Raw genomic sequence first — 21,431 nt, 5'->3', positions numbered from 1 at the left:
GAATGATATTACAGACTATAGGACAGATATATGGGGTACGGTCCTCCCAGTGGCTTCTTTGAGCCCTTGGAGAAGCATCCTGGCTGTCTCCGTGGCAACAGCACAAACCGGAAGCGGAAGCGCGCAGCTTCCCCGGAAGTGGTGTCTCTGGGGCGCACACACGTGTAGACTAGTGTACATGCGACCGCCTCCGCCAGCCAATCAGAAGCCACTGGACACTCGGGTCACCATAGAGATACATCACCGAGCAGGGCAGCTCTGTTCTGTCCGAACGAGTTGGCTCTTTTGACAGAACTCTGTGTTTACGCTCGCTCTGCTCTCCGCCCACTTCCACCTACGTCACTTCTGGTGGTGGGCGTGGCTTGGTCTCTGCTCTCACACATGGCCGGTGTGGAGGGTTGTCAGGCCGGGGAGAAGAAGAAGCGAAATAAGAAGATGAAGGCGCCGAAGCAGGAGGAAAGTGGGGGAGAGAGCAGGGCTCAGCCCGGGGAGCCGGAGGAGAGCTCGGCCGCCTTCCCGGCCTCCTTCAGCCTCTCCGAGATCAAGAACAAGCAGCGCCGACACTTCATGTTCCTGAAGATGAAGCAGGAGAAGAGGAAGGTGAGGAGCCGCCAGGGGGCAGCACTGGACCTTACACCGGCCTCTGCGCTCCTCGTGTGACGGCACTGATTGGCTGGTGGGAGTCACGTGCTCCTCCATACCCGGAAGTACAGGACAGGCTTTCTTTACCAGCTGCCAATGTTGAATGGAGCAAAGACGTGTGTGCTGTAGGGGGATGAGAGCCTGTGTTGGTGGATGTAGTCCCATTCACATGTGTGTCTATGGGGACACTCCGCTATGCAGAGAGAAAATCCCATACAAAGCAATGTGAGGGTGACAGCGCCCCCGAATGTATACAGATATGCAGTGATTACCTGTGGAGAATCAGCCCAGAGCAAAATCAGTGTACACCCGGAGCCCATCACCCACAGATATTTGCCTGTCTGTATACAGGCAGAGGGCCTCATCCTCACATTGCCACTAACCTCCATAGTTCTTTATTGCCCCCAGGTGCCCCCTCGCCTCCATTGGCCCTCGTGTGCCCCCTCGCCTCCATTCATTGTCCTTCACCTCATTACCTCCCTCCATTGTGCCTCGGGTGCGCCCTCGCTACCTACCTCGGGTGCCCCCTCGCCTTCCTCCATTGGCCCTCGCTACCTACCTCGGGTGCCCCCTCACCTCCCTCTATTGTTTCTCGCTACCTCCCTCGAGGGGGCCCCCTCACCTCTCTCTATTCTCCCTCGGGTGCCCTCTCGCCTGCCTCCATTAGCCCTCACCATGCTACCTCCCTCGGGTGCCCCCTCACCTCCCCCCCCCCTTGCCTTGCTACCTCCCTCAGGTGCCCACCACATCCCTCCATTGTTACTTCCTCCAGTACCTCTCGGATTTACCCTCTAGTGCAATTGGAAGCAATATTTATATAAATTTAGTTCTACAAAGCACACGTTGTGGTGTTCTACATTAAAAGAAAAGGGTCCTGTTCAAATTTGTCTGCATTGTGGTGCATTACTAGAATACAAAATGAATAGGCTTCCTTAGCATAATCTATGTTAACCACTTCACGCCCGAGCTATAGCCGAAAGACGGCTACAGCGCGGCTCTCAATTGCTGGGAGGGCGTCCCTGGACGTCCTCCTGTTTACATTCCCCCTGCGTGAACGTCGTGGTTGCGCGGCGGGGCAAATCACAACGGCCATTTAGCACTCGATCAGAGTGTCCAATGGGAGATGATCTCATATGTAAACATATGAGATCATCTCTCATTGCTGGCTCTCCCTCCTCACACAGAGACAGCATATCAGTGCCATCTGTCTTCAGTGCCACGTATAAGTGCCATCTGTCATCGGGAGGGGGGTTTAAGTGCCCAGTTGTTAAAGTGGTTGATGGATGAGATATGAACAAAGCATATCCCTCTATATTGTGTCTCTACCCAAAGCACTAAGTGTAATTTCTATCTGTTGCCTCCTTCCTCTGACAAGCTTTCCTGCCACCAAGAGAAAAAGGTGATGGAGAGGGACCTCCAGCTGATTGACAGTCTCAGCTCTGTTTCTGTGTGGGGGGAGGTCAATTCCTACCAATCAGCTGTCAGAGCTCTCCTCACTGATGTAACTTCAGATCCCTGTCCCCTGTAAATTCTGCACTTTGAATGGTTGTGGGGGAAAGACAGATGTAGATAAACAGGTACAACTTATGTAGGAGGATTTGTTTAATCTCTGTGTATCACCTTAGGCCAGTCACTTCACTGGGTATATGTAAGGCTTTACAACCACTCTAACAAGCTGCAGTGTAGTGTGAAGAGGGTCTTATACTTACCCGTCCTCGTTCCTGCCAGAGCTGCGCTGTGCCCCACACAAAGCCACACCGTCGCCAATACAAAATCTCCCCAACTGGGCAGTTGTTTCTTTTGCGTGTGTAGAAAAATCTTTATTCCTCTGGAGAGGCCATCCACCATTGGGAGGCATAATAAATGGCTTCTACATAGGAGTGAATGCATGCATGGAGGCTTCTGCTGAACAGCAAAAGTCAAAGACAGGCGAGTTCAAAACTTTGGGGGGGAGAGGGGGTGGGTTAAAGGACTACATTACGAAAGGTACAGTTATCCTTAACAGAATAGTATATATAATAATAATATAGTGCAGCTATAATATGTTGATTTTTGTTTGTTTCTTATTTTGCATCTTTTTGACTTTCCCAGGAAAAGATTGCTATGAAGAAGAAACGTAAGAAGGAGAGAGAGGCACTTGGTGACAAGGTATGTAAAACCAATAGTAACCTTTCCACTGCCAGAACAGTTTTTTGTTTTCACGTTAAAAAAAAAAAAAAAAAAAAAATTAAGCCCGAAAGATGATGTAAAACCCCCAAACATGATATTTTCTGAAAGCAGACACTCTAGAGAATAAAACAGTGGTAGTTCCAATTTTTATTTTATGTAACACGATATTACAGCAAAGGTCTAGGAAATGCAAAATTTCAGTAAAAAAGCACTAAAGTGAATTTTAGGGCAAACAAACGCAATAAACTACCAAAATTTTAGCCCTAGAGCTAGGAGACAGACGCTCACTATAGGTGTTCCTGGGACCCATGTTTGAGATCTAGACTGTGCAGCGAGTCTAGACGTTTGGGATCCCGGGGCCTCCAGGGCGCCCCTCTCCGTTCCGTTTTGTGGCCTGTAAGTGATATCATTATTTGATCAAGACTCTCCATTTCTTTTGGGCCCCAGTATACATGACCTGCCCCCTATTGTTGTGAGATTACGGACTCTGGTGTGGCTGGTAGGATAGGTGATACAGTGGGGGACTTGTCCATCATCCCCCCCCAATTCTTTTTCCTTTTTGTCCAATCTCTATATATCCTCTACGAATATATGGTCGGATGGGATCTGTGTTGGGCCCTGCGTCATGATGTCTCTTCCGCATTTATATATATATATATATATATATATATATATATAACATTTTGTTTTGGATGCTTAAAATGTACTCACTCAGTGATTAGGGTACACGGTATTACCTGCAAAAAAACCCTGATGAAGGAGAATACAACTCATCTCTGAAATGTTGTTGGGTTTGGGTTATTCCAATATACCAATCCACTATTGTCTGTATATTTACTATGCATCCTTGACTATTTATGTGGTTCCTTTTTGTTTTTTTGTTATTGTACCTTTTTCTCTGTATTTAATAAAATATTTTTATATTTTTCTAATATTGTTGACATGGTAGTACCTATAAAGTCCCAGTGCTAGGGGGTTTCTCCATGCTTACATTTTTTGGGGATGTGGTACACCTTTACAGCAGATTTATTCAGATAGCCCTTTTCATTAAAGTAGAGGTCCACCCTAAAGTGGACCTTCTGCTCATCGGAACCCTCCCCCCCTCCGGCGCCACAATTGGCACCTTTCAGGGGGGAGGGGGTGCAGGTACCTGTACAGCACAGGTATCTGCACCCACTTCCAGGATAGCTCTCTGCGGAAAGGGGCGTACATTACGCCCCTTTCCGAAGGTCCCCCGCTGCCTGCTGGGAAACACAGATCCCAGAGGCAGCGGGTCCATTCTTATTGCGCAGCGCGACTCGCCGGGAAAATGGAGCCGAAAGGCTCCACTTCCTGATTCCCATACCCAAGATGGCGGCGGCAGCACCCGAGAGACGATCGAGAGATCGGCTCTGGGTGCCGACATCGCGGGCGCGCTGGACAGGTAAGTGTCACTATTTTAAAAGTCAGCAGCTGCAGTATTTGTAGCTGCTGGCTTTAAAAAAAAAAAAAAAAAAAAAAACGCAGACTCCCGCTTTAATAGACCAAAAGGGAGCAAATAAGAGAACTTAATTTTTTTTTTTTTTGAGATTTGAATACACTTTTTTTAGATTGGTTGTGTAAGGGGTTTTAACATGATGTGCTGATCCTCTATTGAATGCCTTTTTTTTTTTTTTTTTTTTTTTTTTTTTGTGTGTGTGTATTTAGTAATATATGAGAGATTACTATAACTGACCAATGTAAACCTGTTCAAGATGTACAAAAGTGCAAATTCGTACGGTACTCATTTTTATCTTTTGTGTACCTAGGCGCCACCAAAGGCTGTCCCCAAAACAATTGAAAACCAGCGTGTTTATGATGAGACAACAGTGGAGCCTGAAGATGAAGAGGTAATTCAATAATATATTTTTTCATGTCTTTAGGCCACCAAAGCCTTTATAAAGTGGAACTAAACTGTATCTGAGTACCAGAAACTGAAAACGCTATTTCATTAATTTGTACTATTCAAACCAAACTCCCCCCCATCCATCCATATCTGCTTTATTTTGTTGAGAAATTACTCTGAAAATCATCCCTCTAGCATTTCTAGTTGTTGGCATCTTGAGTAAGGGGTAGGGGATTCATGTAGCATTTATTTTCTGGAATCCATCTGCCCTTAGCTCAGGCATGCAGGCAGGAAGGAGCGTGCTTATCTGAGAGAACCCCCTCCTCCAGACAAGAGCAAAAAAATGCCATGAAGACTTCTGGGATGTATGACATGATTATGGCCTAGGCTGGAACCAGGAAGCCACTTAAGAAATGTCTAAAAAAAATAAAATAAAAGTAAATCTTATCTATTTACTAGAGGTGCGCACCTTCACTGGCCTCACAATTGGATTTGATTCAGATTATCACGTCAACGATTAGATTCCGTGATGCATCACGATTATTGTGCGTGGTTTTCATCCAAAAAATTCAAGCAATCAGGAGAACTCCTCTGTGGTTTTTATTTTTTTGCGATATAAACAAAAGAAGGCCGACAACTTTGAAAAGGACACAGTATCTTTTACTTTTTGCTATAATAAATATCCCACATTTAAAAAAAAAAAAAAAATGCATTTTTTCCTCCGTTTAGACCGATATGTATTCTACATAGTTTTTGATATGCACAAACATTATAGCGTCTACAAAATAGGGGATAGATTTATGGCATTTTTATTATTTATTTATTTGTACAAGTAATGGCGGTGATCAGCGATTTTTATTTATTTTTTACCAGGACTGCGATATTGCGGAGGATAAATTGGACACTTGACACATTTTTGGGACCATTGACAATTAAACAGCGATCAGTGCTATAAAAAGGCACTGGTTACTGTAAAAATGTCACTGGCAGGGAAGGGGTTAACACTAGGGGGCGATCGAGGGGTTAACAGTGTTCCCTAGGTGTGTTCTAACTGTAGGGGGGATGGGACTGTCTAGGAGCTGGAGGAAGAGTCTGCAGTAGCTTGGTATTGCATCTGTGATCCACCAATTGTGGGTGCAACTCTTTACAGGTCTGTGACAAATTTTTAATTTATATTTTTTTATTTGTATTTCTGTGGTCTTGGTATCTATGTGCACAGATAAACTGCTCACCTATACTGAATACCTAACTGTATTTTTTTTTTTTTTTTTAATGCTTTCCTCTAGGTGGCATTTGATGAAGCTACAGATGAATTTGCACCTTATTTTAACCGACAGACAGCACCAAAGATACTGATTACAACATCTGATCGCCCTCGTGGGGTATGACATAAAGCACCAAAACATATTCAATATATTTGGCCTTATTATTGTGGGAGTTTTTCTTTGTATTGCCTGTAGGAGTAGCATTTGATCTGTTCTGTTTTGGAAAGTAAGAGCAAGGTGTGTGTGTGCGCGTGTGTGCGCGCGCGTGTGTTTTTTCTTCTCTCCATACTGCTGTAAAGTAGCATTAACCACTTCCCACCCGGCCAATTCACATATACGGCCGGGTGGGAGCCGTCTACTTCTGATAGGACGTTCAGGAACGTCCATCAGAAGGAGCGGGATCGCGCGCGTGCCCGATGCGCCCGTGTCACCCGGACACGGCGCATCTCAGATCGGCAGGAGGGCTCTCTGATTGGCCCTCCTGATCACATGACGGCCGTGTCCAATCACGGCCGTCATGTGATGTAAACAAACAGCCGGTTGCTAGGCAATCAGCTCCTCCTCTCCTCACACAGAAGTCATCGCTGAGGAGAGGAGAGCAGAACGCTGCAGCCGGCTGATGATCAGTGAGTATGAGCTGTTTTTTACAGCTTTTTACTCACTGATCACTAGTCTAGTGTAATTCACAACACACCACACAGTGTAAACACAGTCCCCACATATGTTCCTATAATAAAAACACATGTCCCTAATAATAAACACATGTCCCCCACATATGTCCCACTAAAATCACATGTTCCAATGATTATCTGCACACATATATACGTGATCACCTGCACACATATGTACATGATCATTTGCGTACATATGTCCGTGATCACACAAACCAATTATTATACACTTAACGGAATTTTTTTTACCAAAAACATGTAGCAGAATACATTTTGGCTTAAATTTATGACAAAATTAGATTTTATTGGATTTCTTTTAAAATAGAAAAAAGAAAATATTGTTTTTTTTTCCAAATTTCCGCTTTTTTGCGCTTATATCGCAAAAAATAAAAAACGGAGTCGTGAATAAATACCACCAAAATAAAGCTCTATTTGTGCGAACAAAATGATAAAAATTTCATTTGGGTACAGTGTAGCATGACCGCGCAATTGTCACTGAAAGCGCTAGAGCGATGAAAACTGAAAATTGGGCTGGGAAGGAAGGGGGCGAAAGTGCCCTGTATTGTAGTGGTTAAACAATCTCTTTGATTCATTTTTTTTTTTTTTTTTTTTTTTTCCCCCTCCATCACACATTGATCGGGTCCTGGCCTCTGCCCTTGTATCCATGATATCAGTACTTCTATGCTGTCACGTCTTTGCTCTATAGCCATGATATATATATATATATATATATATATATATATATATCACATTTACATGTAGAAAGCTGGACTTTGGTGGGATGGTCAAAAATATCTACACTGTTTTCCGGGGTAGAAAAGATGAGAACCTGAGAACTGACAGGTAACATCAGGGACGTAGGAGGTTTAACTCTCACCCAAAGGCCACCATCAATTACTATTGCTGGTCCTAGAGAACCACTGACTTGAGATGAGTTGTCCTCAGCCTGATAATGGCTTGTGATTAAAAAACAAAAAAATAATTTTTCCCATGTTTGAATTTTGGTTCTAGTTTCACATTTTCTTTCCTTTTCTTCACAGCGGACTGTAAAGTTTACAGAACAACTGTCATCTATCATTCCAAACTCACATGTTTACTATAGAAGGGGTCTGGCACTGAAAAAGATTATCCCACAGTGTATTGCCAGGGATTTCACAGATCTGATTGTCCTCAATGAAGATCGGAAAATTGCAAGTATCCTTTAACCTAGCCTCTTTATAAATGTACGAACATTGTACATCCAAGGGTTTGAAAGATGGCTGCAGAATTCATATAATAATGTTCATATATTTGAGTATGTTCTATCTGGTGCCAGGATGATTTTGTAGGCTCAATCTTTCTTGAGTACTGTGCTGCCCCATATGCCTAATCAGAGATTTCCCCCCTAAGGAGCCTAGAAAGCATTTCACCCAGGATCAGGGTGCAATGGCAGACTCCAAAACTATGGATAAGGGAGTCCTCCTATTCGGGCCTAGTGCAGCAGCGGGATCCAGGCATGTGGGTGAATCAGATTTGGGCAGGGAGGGTGATCAGCATGGTGGAAGGATAATTGCTGGATCCGATCCCCTGTTTGGCTCTCTGCAGCAGCTAAAAGCTAGCTTCTTCTCTTCCTTCTATCGGCTTTCAGCTGCTGCAGAGAGTTCCATACAGGGGAACGGTTCCAGTAATTGCCTCCGCCATACCCATCACCCGCCCTGTGCACCATATGTTCCCCCCCCCCCCGTGTGCCCCCACACACAATAGGATCCTTTAGGACGGAGAGTTGGAGTCCTGTAAATATGTCACACTTACCAGCCTCTTCTTTTCCTGGATGAACACAATGAGTGTTCGCTGCTGATCACTCACTGTGTTAATTCCGGAAAAGTATAGAAAAATGTGTTATTTTTTTTTTTTTTGGGGGGGGGGGGGGGGTCAGGTTGGCTGTATGTGGCCCCATGGTTTCTAATAGCCCTGGCAGGCTCCTGCACACAAGCCATGCAGCTTTCAGCTTGCACCTACATATAGGTTGACTGTTTACAAGCTGCAGGGCTTGTGAATGAACTACAAGGTCGCTCATCAACGACATCTCAGTCCATTCAGAACTACAAGCCATAAGCCTCAAAGGCTAACAGTAGTTGTAGTTCAAGTTATTCACAGGAAACTGAATGAAGGAAGTGGCCATTTGCTTCATTCTCCCATCGCTTACTGTTACTGTTATTTTCAAATGGTGGCAGCAGGCGATGGAAGAAGATCCCCGCTCACTGGAGGATGGGGAGAGGCTGCAGCAACTGGAACATGTTAAACACTACATACACAGGTTGAACATGTAACATTTTCCAGAAGGTGTACTGATCCTTTTAAAGGGTTAGTTAAGCTTGATCAAAGATGTGAAAGGCAGACTAGAGGGAGTTACACTGGAAATGGACTTTGAAGGCCCATTCACAAGGTCAGAAAATCTGAAGATTAATTTCGTCTGATGAACGATCTGCCGATTTTTCTGATCATTAGTATGCTGCTTTTGGCAGATTAAAAACTGAATGTGCAGGCTTGAAAATTTTTGTCTATTGTGACCACAACATCCGATTTTTTTTTTTTTTTTTTTTTTTTTTCTATTCATTGGTATGGTTTTCTGACAAAACAATAAAAAAAAATCTGAAGAGCAAGATTAGGCATGCTCAGAAATGAAAGAACACATACAAAAAAACAATTGAACACATTACGTCACTTCTGACATTGAATTCTGTCATCAGAAAATTTTCTGATAGTGAGTACCCTCTTCACTTTTTACACTATTTATAAAATTTCATAACCAGCATCAAACCGGCAAATTATTTCAAAAAGTAGTCGAGTCAAGGCTGACTTGTATACATCTGATTAAATATCGTATCTGTACCGTTTTGTTTGTTACTCTCCAACCCTTCCCGGATTACCTGGACAATGTCTGCAGATATACTGTGTTATATTTCTTTAACTCATCACAACCTCTAGATGGGCTTGTGCTGAGTCATTTACCAGATGGTCCAACAGCCCACTTCAAAATGTCAAATGTTCGCCTGCGTAAGGAGCTTAAGGTAAGTCTTGAAGCCATTCACTTTTATTTTTTATGGCCAGATTAACTTTGTCTTGTGAACTTGCATCTCTTGATGCTGCTTCTTATATGGACGAAGAAGGTTTTTGTTCTGTGTAATCCAATGCAACCAAAACAGCAACTGAGAATGGAGACTTAGCCCTCGTTCACACCGGTGCAACTTCTCATGCGACTTGACAGTTCCAAACTGCATGACAAGTCACACCCCATTGCCAGCAGCGGAGCCGTTCGTATTGCAGCGACTCATGTCACAATGATTATGAAAGGTTCCTGCACTCATTTTTACTGATTTCATTGCGACTTGCATAGAGTTCTGTTAAATGAAGTCGCGAGCCACGATAAAAACAGCACTGACGTGCGGCTTTTAAAATCACGCTGCCTCCTGCGTTTGCTCGGGCACGGTAGCCCATTCATTTGAATGGGCTGTTATGCTAAGTGAAATGCACAAAAATGGTGCATGCACCTTTTCAAAACTGCATGGTCTTTTTAACCATGTGGTTTCCCTGCAGTTCCCGCAAACGCGCTGCAGGCTGAGATGCACAGGGGTGCAGTTCAGAATGAATGGCCGCCCTAATGCGTCTTGCAAGAGCAGTGTGATTCGGGTACAGAAATCAATGAGATTCCACAACTTCAACTCTCGGCCTGCACTAGTGTGAACCAAGCCTTAGGGGTTGAATTACTCAAAGTAGAAAATGCTAAATCTGGTGCAGCTCTGCATAGAAACCAGCTTCCAGGTATTTTTGTCGAAGCTTAATTGGACAAGCTGAAGTTAGAAGATTGCATGCACAGCTGTACCAGATTTTGCACTCTTCAGCTTAAGGCCCCTTTCACACTGGGGCGGTGTGGCCGTCGGCGGTAAAGCGCCACTATTTTAGCGGCGCTTTACCGTTGTTTTTGCGGCGGTCTGCGGCCGCTAGCGGGGTGGTTTTAACCCCTGCTAGTGGACGAAAAAGGGTTAAACCCGCCCGCAAAGCGCCACTGCAGCGGTATAGCCTCGCTGTCCCATTGATTTCAATGGGTAGGAGCGGTTTAGGAGTACACCGCTCCTTTCACCACTTCAAAGATGCGGCTAGCAGGACTTTTTTCACCGTCCTGCCAGCGCACCGCTCCAGTGTGAAAGCCCCTTGGGCTTTCACACTGGAGTGAAAGGGGCCAGTTTTTTCAGGCGCTACAGCGCTAAAAATAGCATAGTATATTTGTATACCATTTTATTAAGAACGAAGTCTAAGCTATCAAATTAAAGCAGTTCCAGTGATCTGTTTGCTGTGTACATAGGATTGGTTGGCTTGAAAGTGTTCTGGTAACTCCCTTAGTACTGTGTTGTATATTACCCTGGCCATGCGCAAGTTTTAAAGTGGCTGTACTCGAGCCCCATCAATGTGCATGAGAACATTGGTTCCTCTCTCCTTATTGACTCACACAGTAGTGGCTTCCATTGCCTCCTGCTGCTGCTGTCAATCGCAGCCAGTGAGCCAATGAGAAGATGAGCAGGATGGAGCCACGCTGTGTGTGGATGGACAATGTCCATTTACAAGTGTGCGGCTCAGGAGTGAGCCTGCTCAAGTTCTCCCATAGCAAGAGGCTTTCTATTGGGAAGCACTAAGGAGGGGGCATGAGCCAGGAGCGCCGTTGGGGACCAAAAAAAGGTTTTTGTGCTGCTCTGTGCAAAACTATTGCACAGAGCAGGTAAGTATAACATGTTTGTTTGTTTTTTTGTAAATTAAAACCTTTAGAATTAATTTAAAACTTTCCATCTTTCTATTTTTATTTTTTTTATTTTTTATTTTTTTGGTGCAGAGACCCGTTTTGAAAGTCTTCATCTGCTTTGTAAAGGCAATGTCTGGGTTTCTGGTGTGTTGCTGTACTTTTTTTTAATGAAGAAAGGGTTGCCTCCAGGTGTGTCTGGTTCCCGCCACAACTCAGTCATGGCTGGTTCCCGCCACAAAAACGCACTCCAGATCCATTCCGGATGCATTTCTGAATGCGCATTTTAACGTGTTTTTGGTGCGTTTCCGGGTGCATTCCAGGTGATTTCTTCTTTTTTTGCAGTGTGTTGTGTTTTTATTTTTTTATTTTTTTCCAACTGTACTAGGGTCCCGTAAATAATTGATGCGTTTCAGTGCATTTCAGATGTGTTTTTCTGTGTTCCAGTGCAGGAAAAATGCAACATGTTCTACTTCTTTTTTTTTTTTTTCTGGAACTGACAGCACTGGTGTGAACTATGCTATTGGAAACCATGTAACATACTTTCCATGCGTTTTTGATGCAGAACAAAAAAAATGTACTGGACTGCATGTGATGTGAACTGGTCCTCAGGGACCTCATTTATCAAAGGTGTCTTGATGCTGCTGCAGTGAAGCTTCACACTTTAGCAAATCTGTGTAAATAAAACTACTAATTTATATATGCAGATTTCCTGCGTTGGAATGTTGCATGGTGGTTTTTAAATGCACTTTATATGTAGCAAAGCTTTTTAATGTGACTGTTTTTGAGAGATTGAGTTATTGAAGTGAAAAAACTGATTCTACCAATCTGAATATGTAATGGGAATATGTCCTGTTTAAGCTACGAGTAGCTGGAGTAATAACTTGCATAGGAAGGGTTATAGACTCCCCTGTGGCTGCACTGATTGGCTGTCATATTAAGTGAGTCACTTGGTCCTCTATTCCTAGAAACACCTCCTAGCATTGAACAGACTGGTTGGGGAGTTAAAGGCTTTAACCCCTTCCCATCGGCCACCTCCTGGCCCTTTGAGGGTTCTAAATGCTGGGAGGCAGGCATTCGGGTCATGTGACCACCATGATTAGCTGTCACATGATCAGGAAGCTCCAGATGGCTAGTATGCATCAGGAGCTTTCTGGTAGCCGCCGGCTACTGGGCTCTCAGCCCAGTAAGTTTTTTAGACAGTGCCGCATATATGCAGCCTTTCGGCATGAAGAAGTTAACAATAAACATAAAATTCACATTTTTTTTGCAGGTAAAAAAAATTGCCATTTACACGGCTTTCACACCAAGCCGCCCATAGTGTCGGCGATAAAACGCTGCTATTTTTAGCGGTGTTTTACCGTCAGATTTGCATCGCATTTCGTCCGCTAGGGCACTTTTACCCCCCACGCTAGTGGCAGAGAGGGTTAAAACTGCCCGCAATACGCTGTAATAGCGGCGTTTTGCCAGCAGGATTGCAGCTCTGCCCCATTGATTTCAATAGGTAGCAGCGGTGGAGGAGCGGTAAACACATCTCTCCTTCACCGCTCCAAAGAAGCTGCTGGCAGGACTTTTCCTGATGTCCTGCCAGTGCACCGCTCTGGCAGGACGTCGTTTGATTGTCTCCAGTGTGACACTGGAGACAATGGAGCAGTAGTTTAAGGGTGGATTGCAGGAGCTATTTCTAACGCTATAGCGCCTGCAAAACACCCTCGGTGTGAAAGGGGTCTTCGTCTTCCTCCCTTTTTTTTTTTTTTTCTTTTTTTCCTAGAAGCCTGCAGGGCATTGCACCCATGATCAGCAGACCTTGGGTGCAATGTCAGCCTCCTGCAGACTGTCAGTATAGCTGCTTGTACCTCCGATGTGGGCAGGCAGTTACTGAAGTATAGGAAGAACAGTGAACTACAAGAGCGCTCACCAGCGCCCCCCCCCCCCCCTAGTTCATTAAGAGCTACAAGCCTAAATACAGATGTAACATGTTCAGAAAAGTAAACTTATCCTTGAAGCACAGGTGAGTAAGGCCTGATTCACACCTATGCATTTTTAGTGCTTTTTGCATTTTGTAGATTTGCACTTCAGTCCATTTAACATGGTTTCCTATGGAACACGTTCATTCTGTAGTGCAAATCTGCAAAATGCACTAAAAATACATAGGTGTGAATCAGGCCTAAATCCTGCTGGGAATACAGGAAATAGAGCAAACCAGCTTCTTTACCGTTTTAAAGCAACGTGTGTTGCTACATTACAATATACATTTTAAAATTGTTGTACATAACTAGGGGGGAAAAAATCACAAATACACAACATAAAGGTAAAAACGTATTTGTGGACTTAGAAGAGAACCTGTAAGCTTCTAAGGCCGTATGTTTCATGCTTCAGGCAGTACCTCCAGCATACAGACCCCGCATTTATGTTGCATTGCTCTTGAATGAAACTGGGGCAATATCCTTCAAATTCCCATTCTTATTGTCTACAGAGAAAAGGAAAAGACCCCACAGAGCACAAACCAGAGGTCATCCTAAACAACTTCACCACACGACTCGGACACTCCATAGGCCGCATGTTTGCCTCCCTCTTCCCGCATGACCCCCACTTTGTTGGACGACAGGTGGCCACTTTCCATAACCAGCGGGACTACATCTTTTTTAGATACCACAGGTAATTCATTCCTGTATACCCCAATGCAGATGGTTATGTGTTTTTATCTTTCACTGGTCTCCTTATCTGGATGATTCTCCAGTAAATTTCTATGGTTTCTTTTGAAGGTACCTGTTCAAGAGTGAAAAGAAAGTTGGTATCCAAGAGCTTGGGCCCAGATTTACATTAAAACTAAGATCCCTACAGAAAGGAACCTTTGACTCAAAGTATGGCGAGTACGAGTGGGTACACAAGGTTGGTATTTCAGATGAAGCTTTAAATGTTTTTCTTGCAATGGTTATTGTCATTGCACTGTTGTATACACTAGGGATTCAGATGTGATCAGTCATAGCTGTTATCAAATTTAGGTTATAATTTAAATTGCACTCAACACAAATTTTTTTTATTTTAGTATGTGTGCTGTTAATGGCCACTAAGATTCTCATTGGACAACAGGATGGATGTTGACAAAGCTAACCACTGTGGTCAGGAAGGTTGGGTGTCTGTCTGTTAACCACTTGTGGACCGCTATACAGCAGATTTACTGCTACGGGGCGGCTGCTCTGCTCAGAATCCTGTTTATATACGTGATTCTGCAAGCCCGGGTAGGGGGGTGCATGCCACTTCTGCTGCGATTAGTCGCAGCAGAAGCTGATTAGCTGGTGCCAGCCATTGAATGTCCACCGGCATCCGCTGATCGCTGAGGAGATGCACATACAGAGGACAGAGCGCTGGATATGTAAACAAGGCAAAGCTCCGCCCTGTCAGTGGAGATGTGCTGGATTTTGTTTCCCTGCAAAGCAAGTGAAAGCAGCACACTGTACACAAAAACACTGGTTAGGCACACATTTAACTCCTTCCCAGTCAGTGTCATTAGGACAGTGCATATTTTTAGCAATGACCACTGTATTAGAGTCATTGCTTCCCACAAAGTGTCAGATTGTCCACCGCAATATTGCAGCTCTGCTTTAAATTGCTGCCATTACTACTATAAACAATAAAAATAAATTTCTGTGTATGTATATGTAATATACACACACACACACGCTAATAACTTTTGCACAAACTAATATGCACTTATTGTGATTGATATATTTATTTCTTTACCAAAAATATGTAGCAGAATACATATTGGCCTAAATTTATGAAGAGATTTTGATTTTATTTTATATTTTTTTTTGTTGGGGGGGGGGGGGGGGGCGCCTTCCAAAAATTGACAGGTAAAGTAACGCAGTGCTGTATCGCAAAAAAAGGCCTGGTCATAAGGGGGGGGGGGGGGGGAATCTTCTGGAGGTCAAGTGGTTAAAGTGAAAGTAAACGTTTCTTACTTTTCCCTATAGGTAAGCCTTATTATAGGCTTACCTATAGTTAGTGTAAATATCTTGTAAACGTGCACTGTTTAAGATATTTACTGTATATGCGGCCGGTGACATCACCAACGTAGGCGCTCTGAAGGAATGGCCATGTGTGCCGTTTCTTCAGAGCCCTGCGCCATGAATGGCGTCTCCTGCACGCATATGTCACTGTGGCTCTGGCCAGTCGCAGAGACGGAATCCGTGAATCCGGAAGCAAGACTGGTGAAGATTGGAGCATCTGCAGAGCTGACATCTTGGTGCTGGAAGAGCTTCCCTTTAAGGCAAGTTTAACAGCATATGCTAGTATGTGATGCATGCTAGCACATTATGTCTTTACCTTGCAGAGTAAGGAAAAAATAAATCCAGCGGTTTACAACCACGTTAAAGCTAACTTCAGAGAGGCACACTAATCATCACTGAACAGGAGATGGCGCTTTCTAATAAACCACTTTTAGTAATGTTCTGCAGAAAGACCCGTGGTTTCAGTACACTCTCTCTGTACAATGAAAAGGGTTTCTTTCATTGCTGAAAACCGTTGACTGTAGAGCAATCATGGAGTTAAAATATATTGATGGTTTTTAATTGAAATGAGATTAACTTTTCTGAAAACATCTTAAAGGAGATAAGTTCACCTTTGGGGGGGGAAAAAAATTATAAATGTCCATGTTTTGGAGGGAAAAAAAAAGTGTTTTATTTTTCACTATTTCTTTCCCCCAGTGGAAGTGATAAGTGGATCAGGCTGCAATATCAGGCCCCTGCAAACCGCTTCCATGTATATTTATTCCAGCTGCATATTTAACTTTTTTCCTAGAATTTAGCTTTAAAAGAGAAGTATAGGATTTTCTTTCTTTTTTTTTTTTTTTTTTCTTTTTTTATTCATACTTGCCTAGGTGGATGCATCATCGGTCCCCCAAAGCCTCTAATGTTGAGAACCGGGCGATTGACCACCGCCGATCGCTCGGTTCTCACCTCTCCATGAGCAGAGAGCCGGTGACTGTCAGTCACAGCTCTCTGCCCCCTCCTCACTCACTGGAGCGCTGAGCTGTGGAGGGGGTGGGAGTGGCCATCTCAGGCTCTCAGTGGCTCACTGAGAGGCTGAGCCCAGTGTCGGTCCAGGGAACTGGTGCATCCCGACTCATGATCATAGTGATGCGCTGCCTGGACTGACTGCTGTGTCATCATCAGAGAACTGACTTCAGCCCACTCTCTGCTGAAAACAATTCATTGGAATGCAAAACTAAGTACACTCCTGTGATCCATAGGAGAAGCCCAGCCAAACGAGCTTTGGCTGTACTTGTCCTTTGATTCATGACAAGGCATAATACTTTCTTTAATACAGCCTCATTTCAAAGACCCTTCAAAAAAAAAACATTCTGTTCTGCGGAAGGAATTTAATTATTTATTTATTTTTATTCTTACAGCGACATGAAATGGACACAAATCGAAGAAAATTCCATCTATAATCACTGCTGCGTGGGACAATGACATTACCTGTGTGACTGTGTGCTAGAAATGGAATCCTCTGGTGCATATAAAAAGAAAAAAAAACAATGTAGTCACATGTAATGATTTTTTAAACTGTCCCTAAACTGGATTTACTAGGATATTTCAGAACTGTCCGTACAAAGTATTCTCCCAATATGGTGCCATCCGCAAAGTTCCATTTTAGAAATACTGCGAAAGTAGGAAGTGAATTGTGTGAGCGGTCTGGAATGTTGGCGATATCTTTTTTTTTTTTTAGTCTGGATTATGAATGAAAAGAAATCCTCCCATTTCCTTACAGGAAGATAATCCTGTAAATTATCCACTTATGGCTTGACATGTACAATATCATTTTTGATTAAATTATGTATTTTAGAAATCTGTTTTGACCAGATGGAAGGCTCTATCAGTAATTTTTCAGTATCATAAAAAAAAGAAAGAAACTATTGGTCCTGCCAGAGAATAGAATATAAGACCAACTCAATCTTTTCCTGGTTGTTGCTGCCTGGTACACAACTCAGTGGGCTGAATGGGGGGGGACTGAGGAGGTTCCTGTACTAACACTGGGGTCAGTGCTCGAATTTATTAGCTGCTGGTTTTGCAACATGCTCATTAGAAAAATAAAAAAACCTGGTCATGAGATTGGCTTCTGTCAGACAAGCCCCTGTACACATGGGCTGAAAGCCAGCTGGATTCTACTGTAACAGCTGATTTCAGCCTGTGTATATGGGCTTTATCAATTATTTTCAAGCAAGAGATCATCTGGAGCAATGTAAACTATGGTCAGCTGTTTACTGTTACATGTTTAACTGCTTCCCACCCAGCCTGTTGTCAAATGATGGCTGAGTGGAACATTCATTGTTCTGGGTGGATGCCTTATATGACGTAGTCTCAAAATAGGCTGCACTGTGGCACGATCTGTCACTGGCTGCTGATCAGTGTACCGGCCTGCTGCTGGCACCATGTGATCGCTGTGAACAATCACAGCAGATCATATGACAATTGTAAACAATGGATAGCTTCCTTTCATGCCATTCATTGTGTACAATTGTGTTGTGATTGGTCACAGTGATTACATGGTACAGACAGGGTCAATCACAGCCCATCTGTACCATGTAGCCACTGGATAAATCGGTTTCGTTCAGTAAAAATGGTTGCTTATATCAGTCAAATTCACTGGTATAAAAATCCTGATTTCCCCACAGTAGTACAGTGTTACTATGGTGTAACACTATATTGCTCTGGTTACAAAAATGTTTTTTTCTTCTTTATCATACTGTCACAAGGCAGTGTCCCTGATCACAGCCAAACCAGTTTATATGATGCTGTACTGACAGTATGTAAAAAAAAAAAAAAAAATTATGAAAATTAGTTTTTTTTGTATTTAACTTTCCAAAAAATTGCAACTTGAAATAAAAAAAACGCCATAGAATAAATGACCCTTGTGACCTTCTTCCTGCTATTTAGCAGGGTACAAATTAAACTAGAAAATGCATTTCCTGAATAGCATCAAAACTGCCCCATCATATTCCTCTATTATAAATCAGTACGTGGTGTGTCTGTGCTCTCCCCCACTGCCCATCACTGTGTATAAGAAGTGTTGGTAACCATGGAAACAAAACAGACAACAAAAGCCTGGCTGCCCTAAATTTAATGACATTTTCTGAAATTATCACTAAACTTAAACAGCCTTTTCACAAAAACTGTAAAAGATTGTGAACATTTTAAAGTTTGTTTGGTGTCAGTAGGTGGAAGTATGAAGGAGCTGAAACTTTTGGCAGCGGAAGAAGATTTTACGCATGCTCTCATTGACTTCAATGTTAAAAAAAAAAAAAAGTGTTAAAAAGCTTAATATTTTAAATAGAAAAAAAGTTGAAGGAGAACACACATCAGCGGAAAGAGCTGAACGTTTAAAAGTTGAATTGCTTTAATAGCTGAAAGTATGCAGAAGTTACACAGAGCCAAAAAACGTACGGATATAATAATAAAAAGATAATGATTAATAAATAAAAAATGAATAACAATCCTACAATCACCGACTTCTTTAGGTTCAACAGCCACCCAAATTCTTGCAGGGTCTGCAAGGTGATCGCCACATCCTCTTCTAATTCTGAGGCGGAAGATGCCCTCAGGAGGAGATTGTCTAGGTATCCCACGACTGCCAAAACTGGAGCCAATACCTTGGTAAAGACTCGGGGGGGGGGGGGCTGATGGAAGACCCACAAACTGGTAGTGGGCTTGCCCTACTGCAGGTACACATCCTGGATGTGTAAGGATGCCAGGGAGTCCCCTTGATGGAGTGCAGGGACTACTGAGCGAACGGATTCCATTCTGAACCTCTGCACTTTTACAAAGTGATTGAGGGCTTTTAGGTCCAAGATTGTGGTTCCCGAGAAGAAAGGGGTACGTCCAAACAGATTTGAGTAGAATCCCTGGAAGTGTTCCGATTCCGGAACCGGTACAACCACCCCCGCAATTCAGCAGGTCCCTTACTACCCTCAAGAGGGCCTCCCGGCAAGCCGGGGATAGGGGTATGCCGGAGGGGAAGATGCTGTTTGGCGGGCCAAGAGAGAAACCATATCTTGTAGCCTGTGGAAATCAGATAGCAGACCCATTGGTCGGATAACCGAGAGGACCACCGGGCTGCAAACTCCTGAAGGCGATCCCCCATCCGAGAAATGGGTGGGGGCAAACCTTCATGCGGTAGCACTTCTATTCGTAAGGCTTGCGGTTCCAGGGATGTTTTTGACCGTCCGTGGTCGTCATGTCAGGATGGGGACGTTTTGTTGAAGCTCCGGGCAACCAAAAAGCCAATTGTGAGCGGAAAAAGAGGGCCCTTACGGTGTGGCTCCTTCGCCTTCCTGGCCTGTGGGAGTAGGGAACTCTTACCACCAGTGCCATTTTTAATAATGTCCTCCAAGGAGGCTCCAAAGAAGGGAAGATCCGTCAGGGCTTTTTTGGATGCCTGGTCAGCAGACCAGCATTTTAGCCAAATCAGGCGCCTAAGCACCACAGCTGACACTGAAGCCCTGGACAACAGAGGGAGAGTATCCAGGGCCACGTCACAGATGTACTTAAGGCCTTGCAGTAGTTGGGCTGCTAGTTCCATGCAGACAGGAGAAGCCTGTACTCCCCCAATTTGCAGTGCAAAAGTTTTGCCCACTCAGTGTCTGCGAGACAAGTGCGGATGCCAGTACTGGTCGCACAGCTGACCCCATAACCGTAAACAAGGAACGAGCCACTGCCTCGGTCTTGCTGTCCATGGGATCCTTGAATGCAGGAGTCCCCTCAACCAGGATCGTGGTTACTTTAACCTGGAGACTGGGGGGTCCACGACCAGAGGAGGCGACCATTTTTTATTGTATTTGAGGACCGAAAAAGGTCAGTTGCGGGCGACCCCATTCCTTGTAAATGAACTTGTCAAAAGAAGTCAAATACGGGAACACCTTAGGTGAACGTGCTGGCTTGGGGGACCCAAAAGGGACCAGTACATCAACAGAGGGATCTGCTGGCTCCTGAATCTTCAAGGTATCACGCACAGCTGTGATAAGTGCTCCAACAAGCGCTTTATTGTGCCCGGACGGGGGACTCATCCTCACTGTCCTGGTCAGTGTCGTCTGACAAGACAGAGCAGGGTTCACCAGCCTCAGCAGGACCCAAGTCTGCGTCAGAGCTCTCCCCAGAGGACGGGGGGGCCGGGCCACTTTAGTGCACCTTTCTTCCCATGCACGCCTCCATCTTGGCAACAAATGAATTGAGGACCGCCGTCAGCGTGTCCATGGGCACTACGCAGTCCGCAGGTGACCTGGTTGCAATTGCCTGGATTTTGGGGGAAGAAACACCAGTTTCTGAAGCCATGCAGACCCTACCCTGTCTGCCACCCGAAGGGGACTTAGGACAGCGACAGTCCCACCCTCCATGCTGTCGCTAGCTGAGGGGCTCTTTCCCGCTGGACTCACCACCCTGAGGCGTTCTGCACTGTCCCACAAGCAGTGCCTGTAGTCCCTGTGGGCTCCCAGGTGCAGAGGAAACAAAAGCTGTGTCAGTGGCAGCCACTGCAATTAGTGCCAAACCGCTCTGAAATGTGCTCAGGCTTCAATAAAATGGCCACCCAGCATAGACACAAGACACAGGGAAAATGGCTGTATGAGCACACTGAAAAAACGTGTTCAGGCTTCCAGAAAATGTCCGCCAGTGTCCTGAATAGGATATCACTAGGAAAATGGCCACTGAAGGCCAGGAAGGCATGCTGCCCTCACCCACACCTAAAATGGCCGCCGGCAGCTCCATAAGGTACAGAGAGAAAAACGATGGCAGTGAACACAGCGCTGTACAACACATCAGCAAAACCTCACAGGCCCCCCCCAACTCAGGTGAGAGCCCCTTTATAGGCGCACACACACACACACACACACACACTGCTCAGTAGCCACATGCATCCCCCAGGGAGGGAAGAGAGGGAGGTGAGGGACCCTCGAATCGACCTTCCAGGGAATGCCCAGCCCCACCGAGGCAGGGAGAGCTGTACTTACCAGTCCTGAAGAGCTGGGAGACATTCCATTACAGACCAACTCA

The 21,431-nt window shown here is 44.4% G+C and overlaps 1 protein-coding gene across 1 annotated transcript; it reads left to right on the top strand.

Annotated features, from left to right (window-relative positions):
- The first annotated feature begins 213 nt into the window (after positions 1-213).
- Positions 214-17,250, top strand: RPF1 (ribosome production factor 1 homolog). The gene is made up of 9 exons (XM_077450348.1): positions 214-600; positions 2,734-2,790; positions 4,599-4,679; positions 5,962-6,057; positions 7,652-7,805; positions 9,579-9,661; positions 13,859-14,040; positions 14,148-14,274; positions 16,796-17,250. The coding sequence occupies exons 1-9, from the start codon at positions 382-384 to the stop codon at positions 16,835-16,837; spliced, it is 1,041 nt and encodes a 346-aa protein (XP_077306474.1). The 5' UTR covers positions 214-381; the 3' UTR covers positions 16,838-17,250.
- The last annotated feature ends 4,181 nt before the right edge of the window (positions 17,251-21,431 follow it).

Source organism: Lithobates pipiens, unplaced genomic scaffold, assembly GCF_037356315.1.
Source record: "Lithobates pipiens isolate NorthernLeopardFrog02 unplaced genomic scaffold, aLitPip1_a1.2 Scaffold_23, whole genome shotgun sequence".
Classification (NCBI taxonomy): domain Eukaryota; kingdom Metazoa; phylum Chordata; class Amphibia; order Anura; family Ranidae; genus Lithobates; species Lithobates pipiens.
Note: the sequence above shows the minus strand (reverse complement) of the source record. Positions and strands in the feature narration are given on the sequence as shown.

Excerpts from the sequence above, each read along its gene's own strand:
- RPF1 (XM_077450348.1), top strand. The coding sequence starts at position 382 with ATGGCCGGTGTGGAGGGTTGTCAGGCCGGGGAGAAGAAGAAGCGAAAT. Across the intron at positions 4,680-5,961 it reads TGGAGCCTGAAGATGAAGAG|GTGGCATTTGATGAAGCTAC; the intron begins GTAATTCAATAA and ends GCTTTCCTCTAG. Across the intron at positions 14,275-16,795 it reads AGTACGAGTGGGTACACAAG|CGACATGAAATGGACACAAA; the intron begins GTTGGTATTTCA and ends TTATTCTTACAG.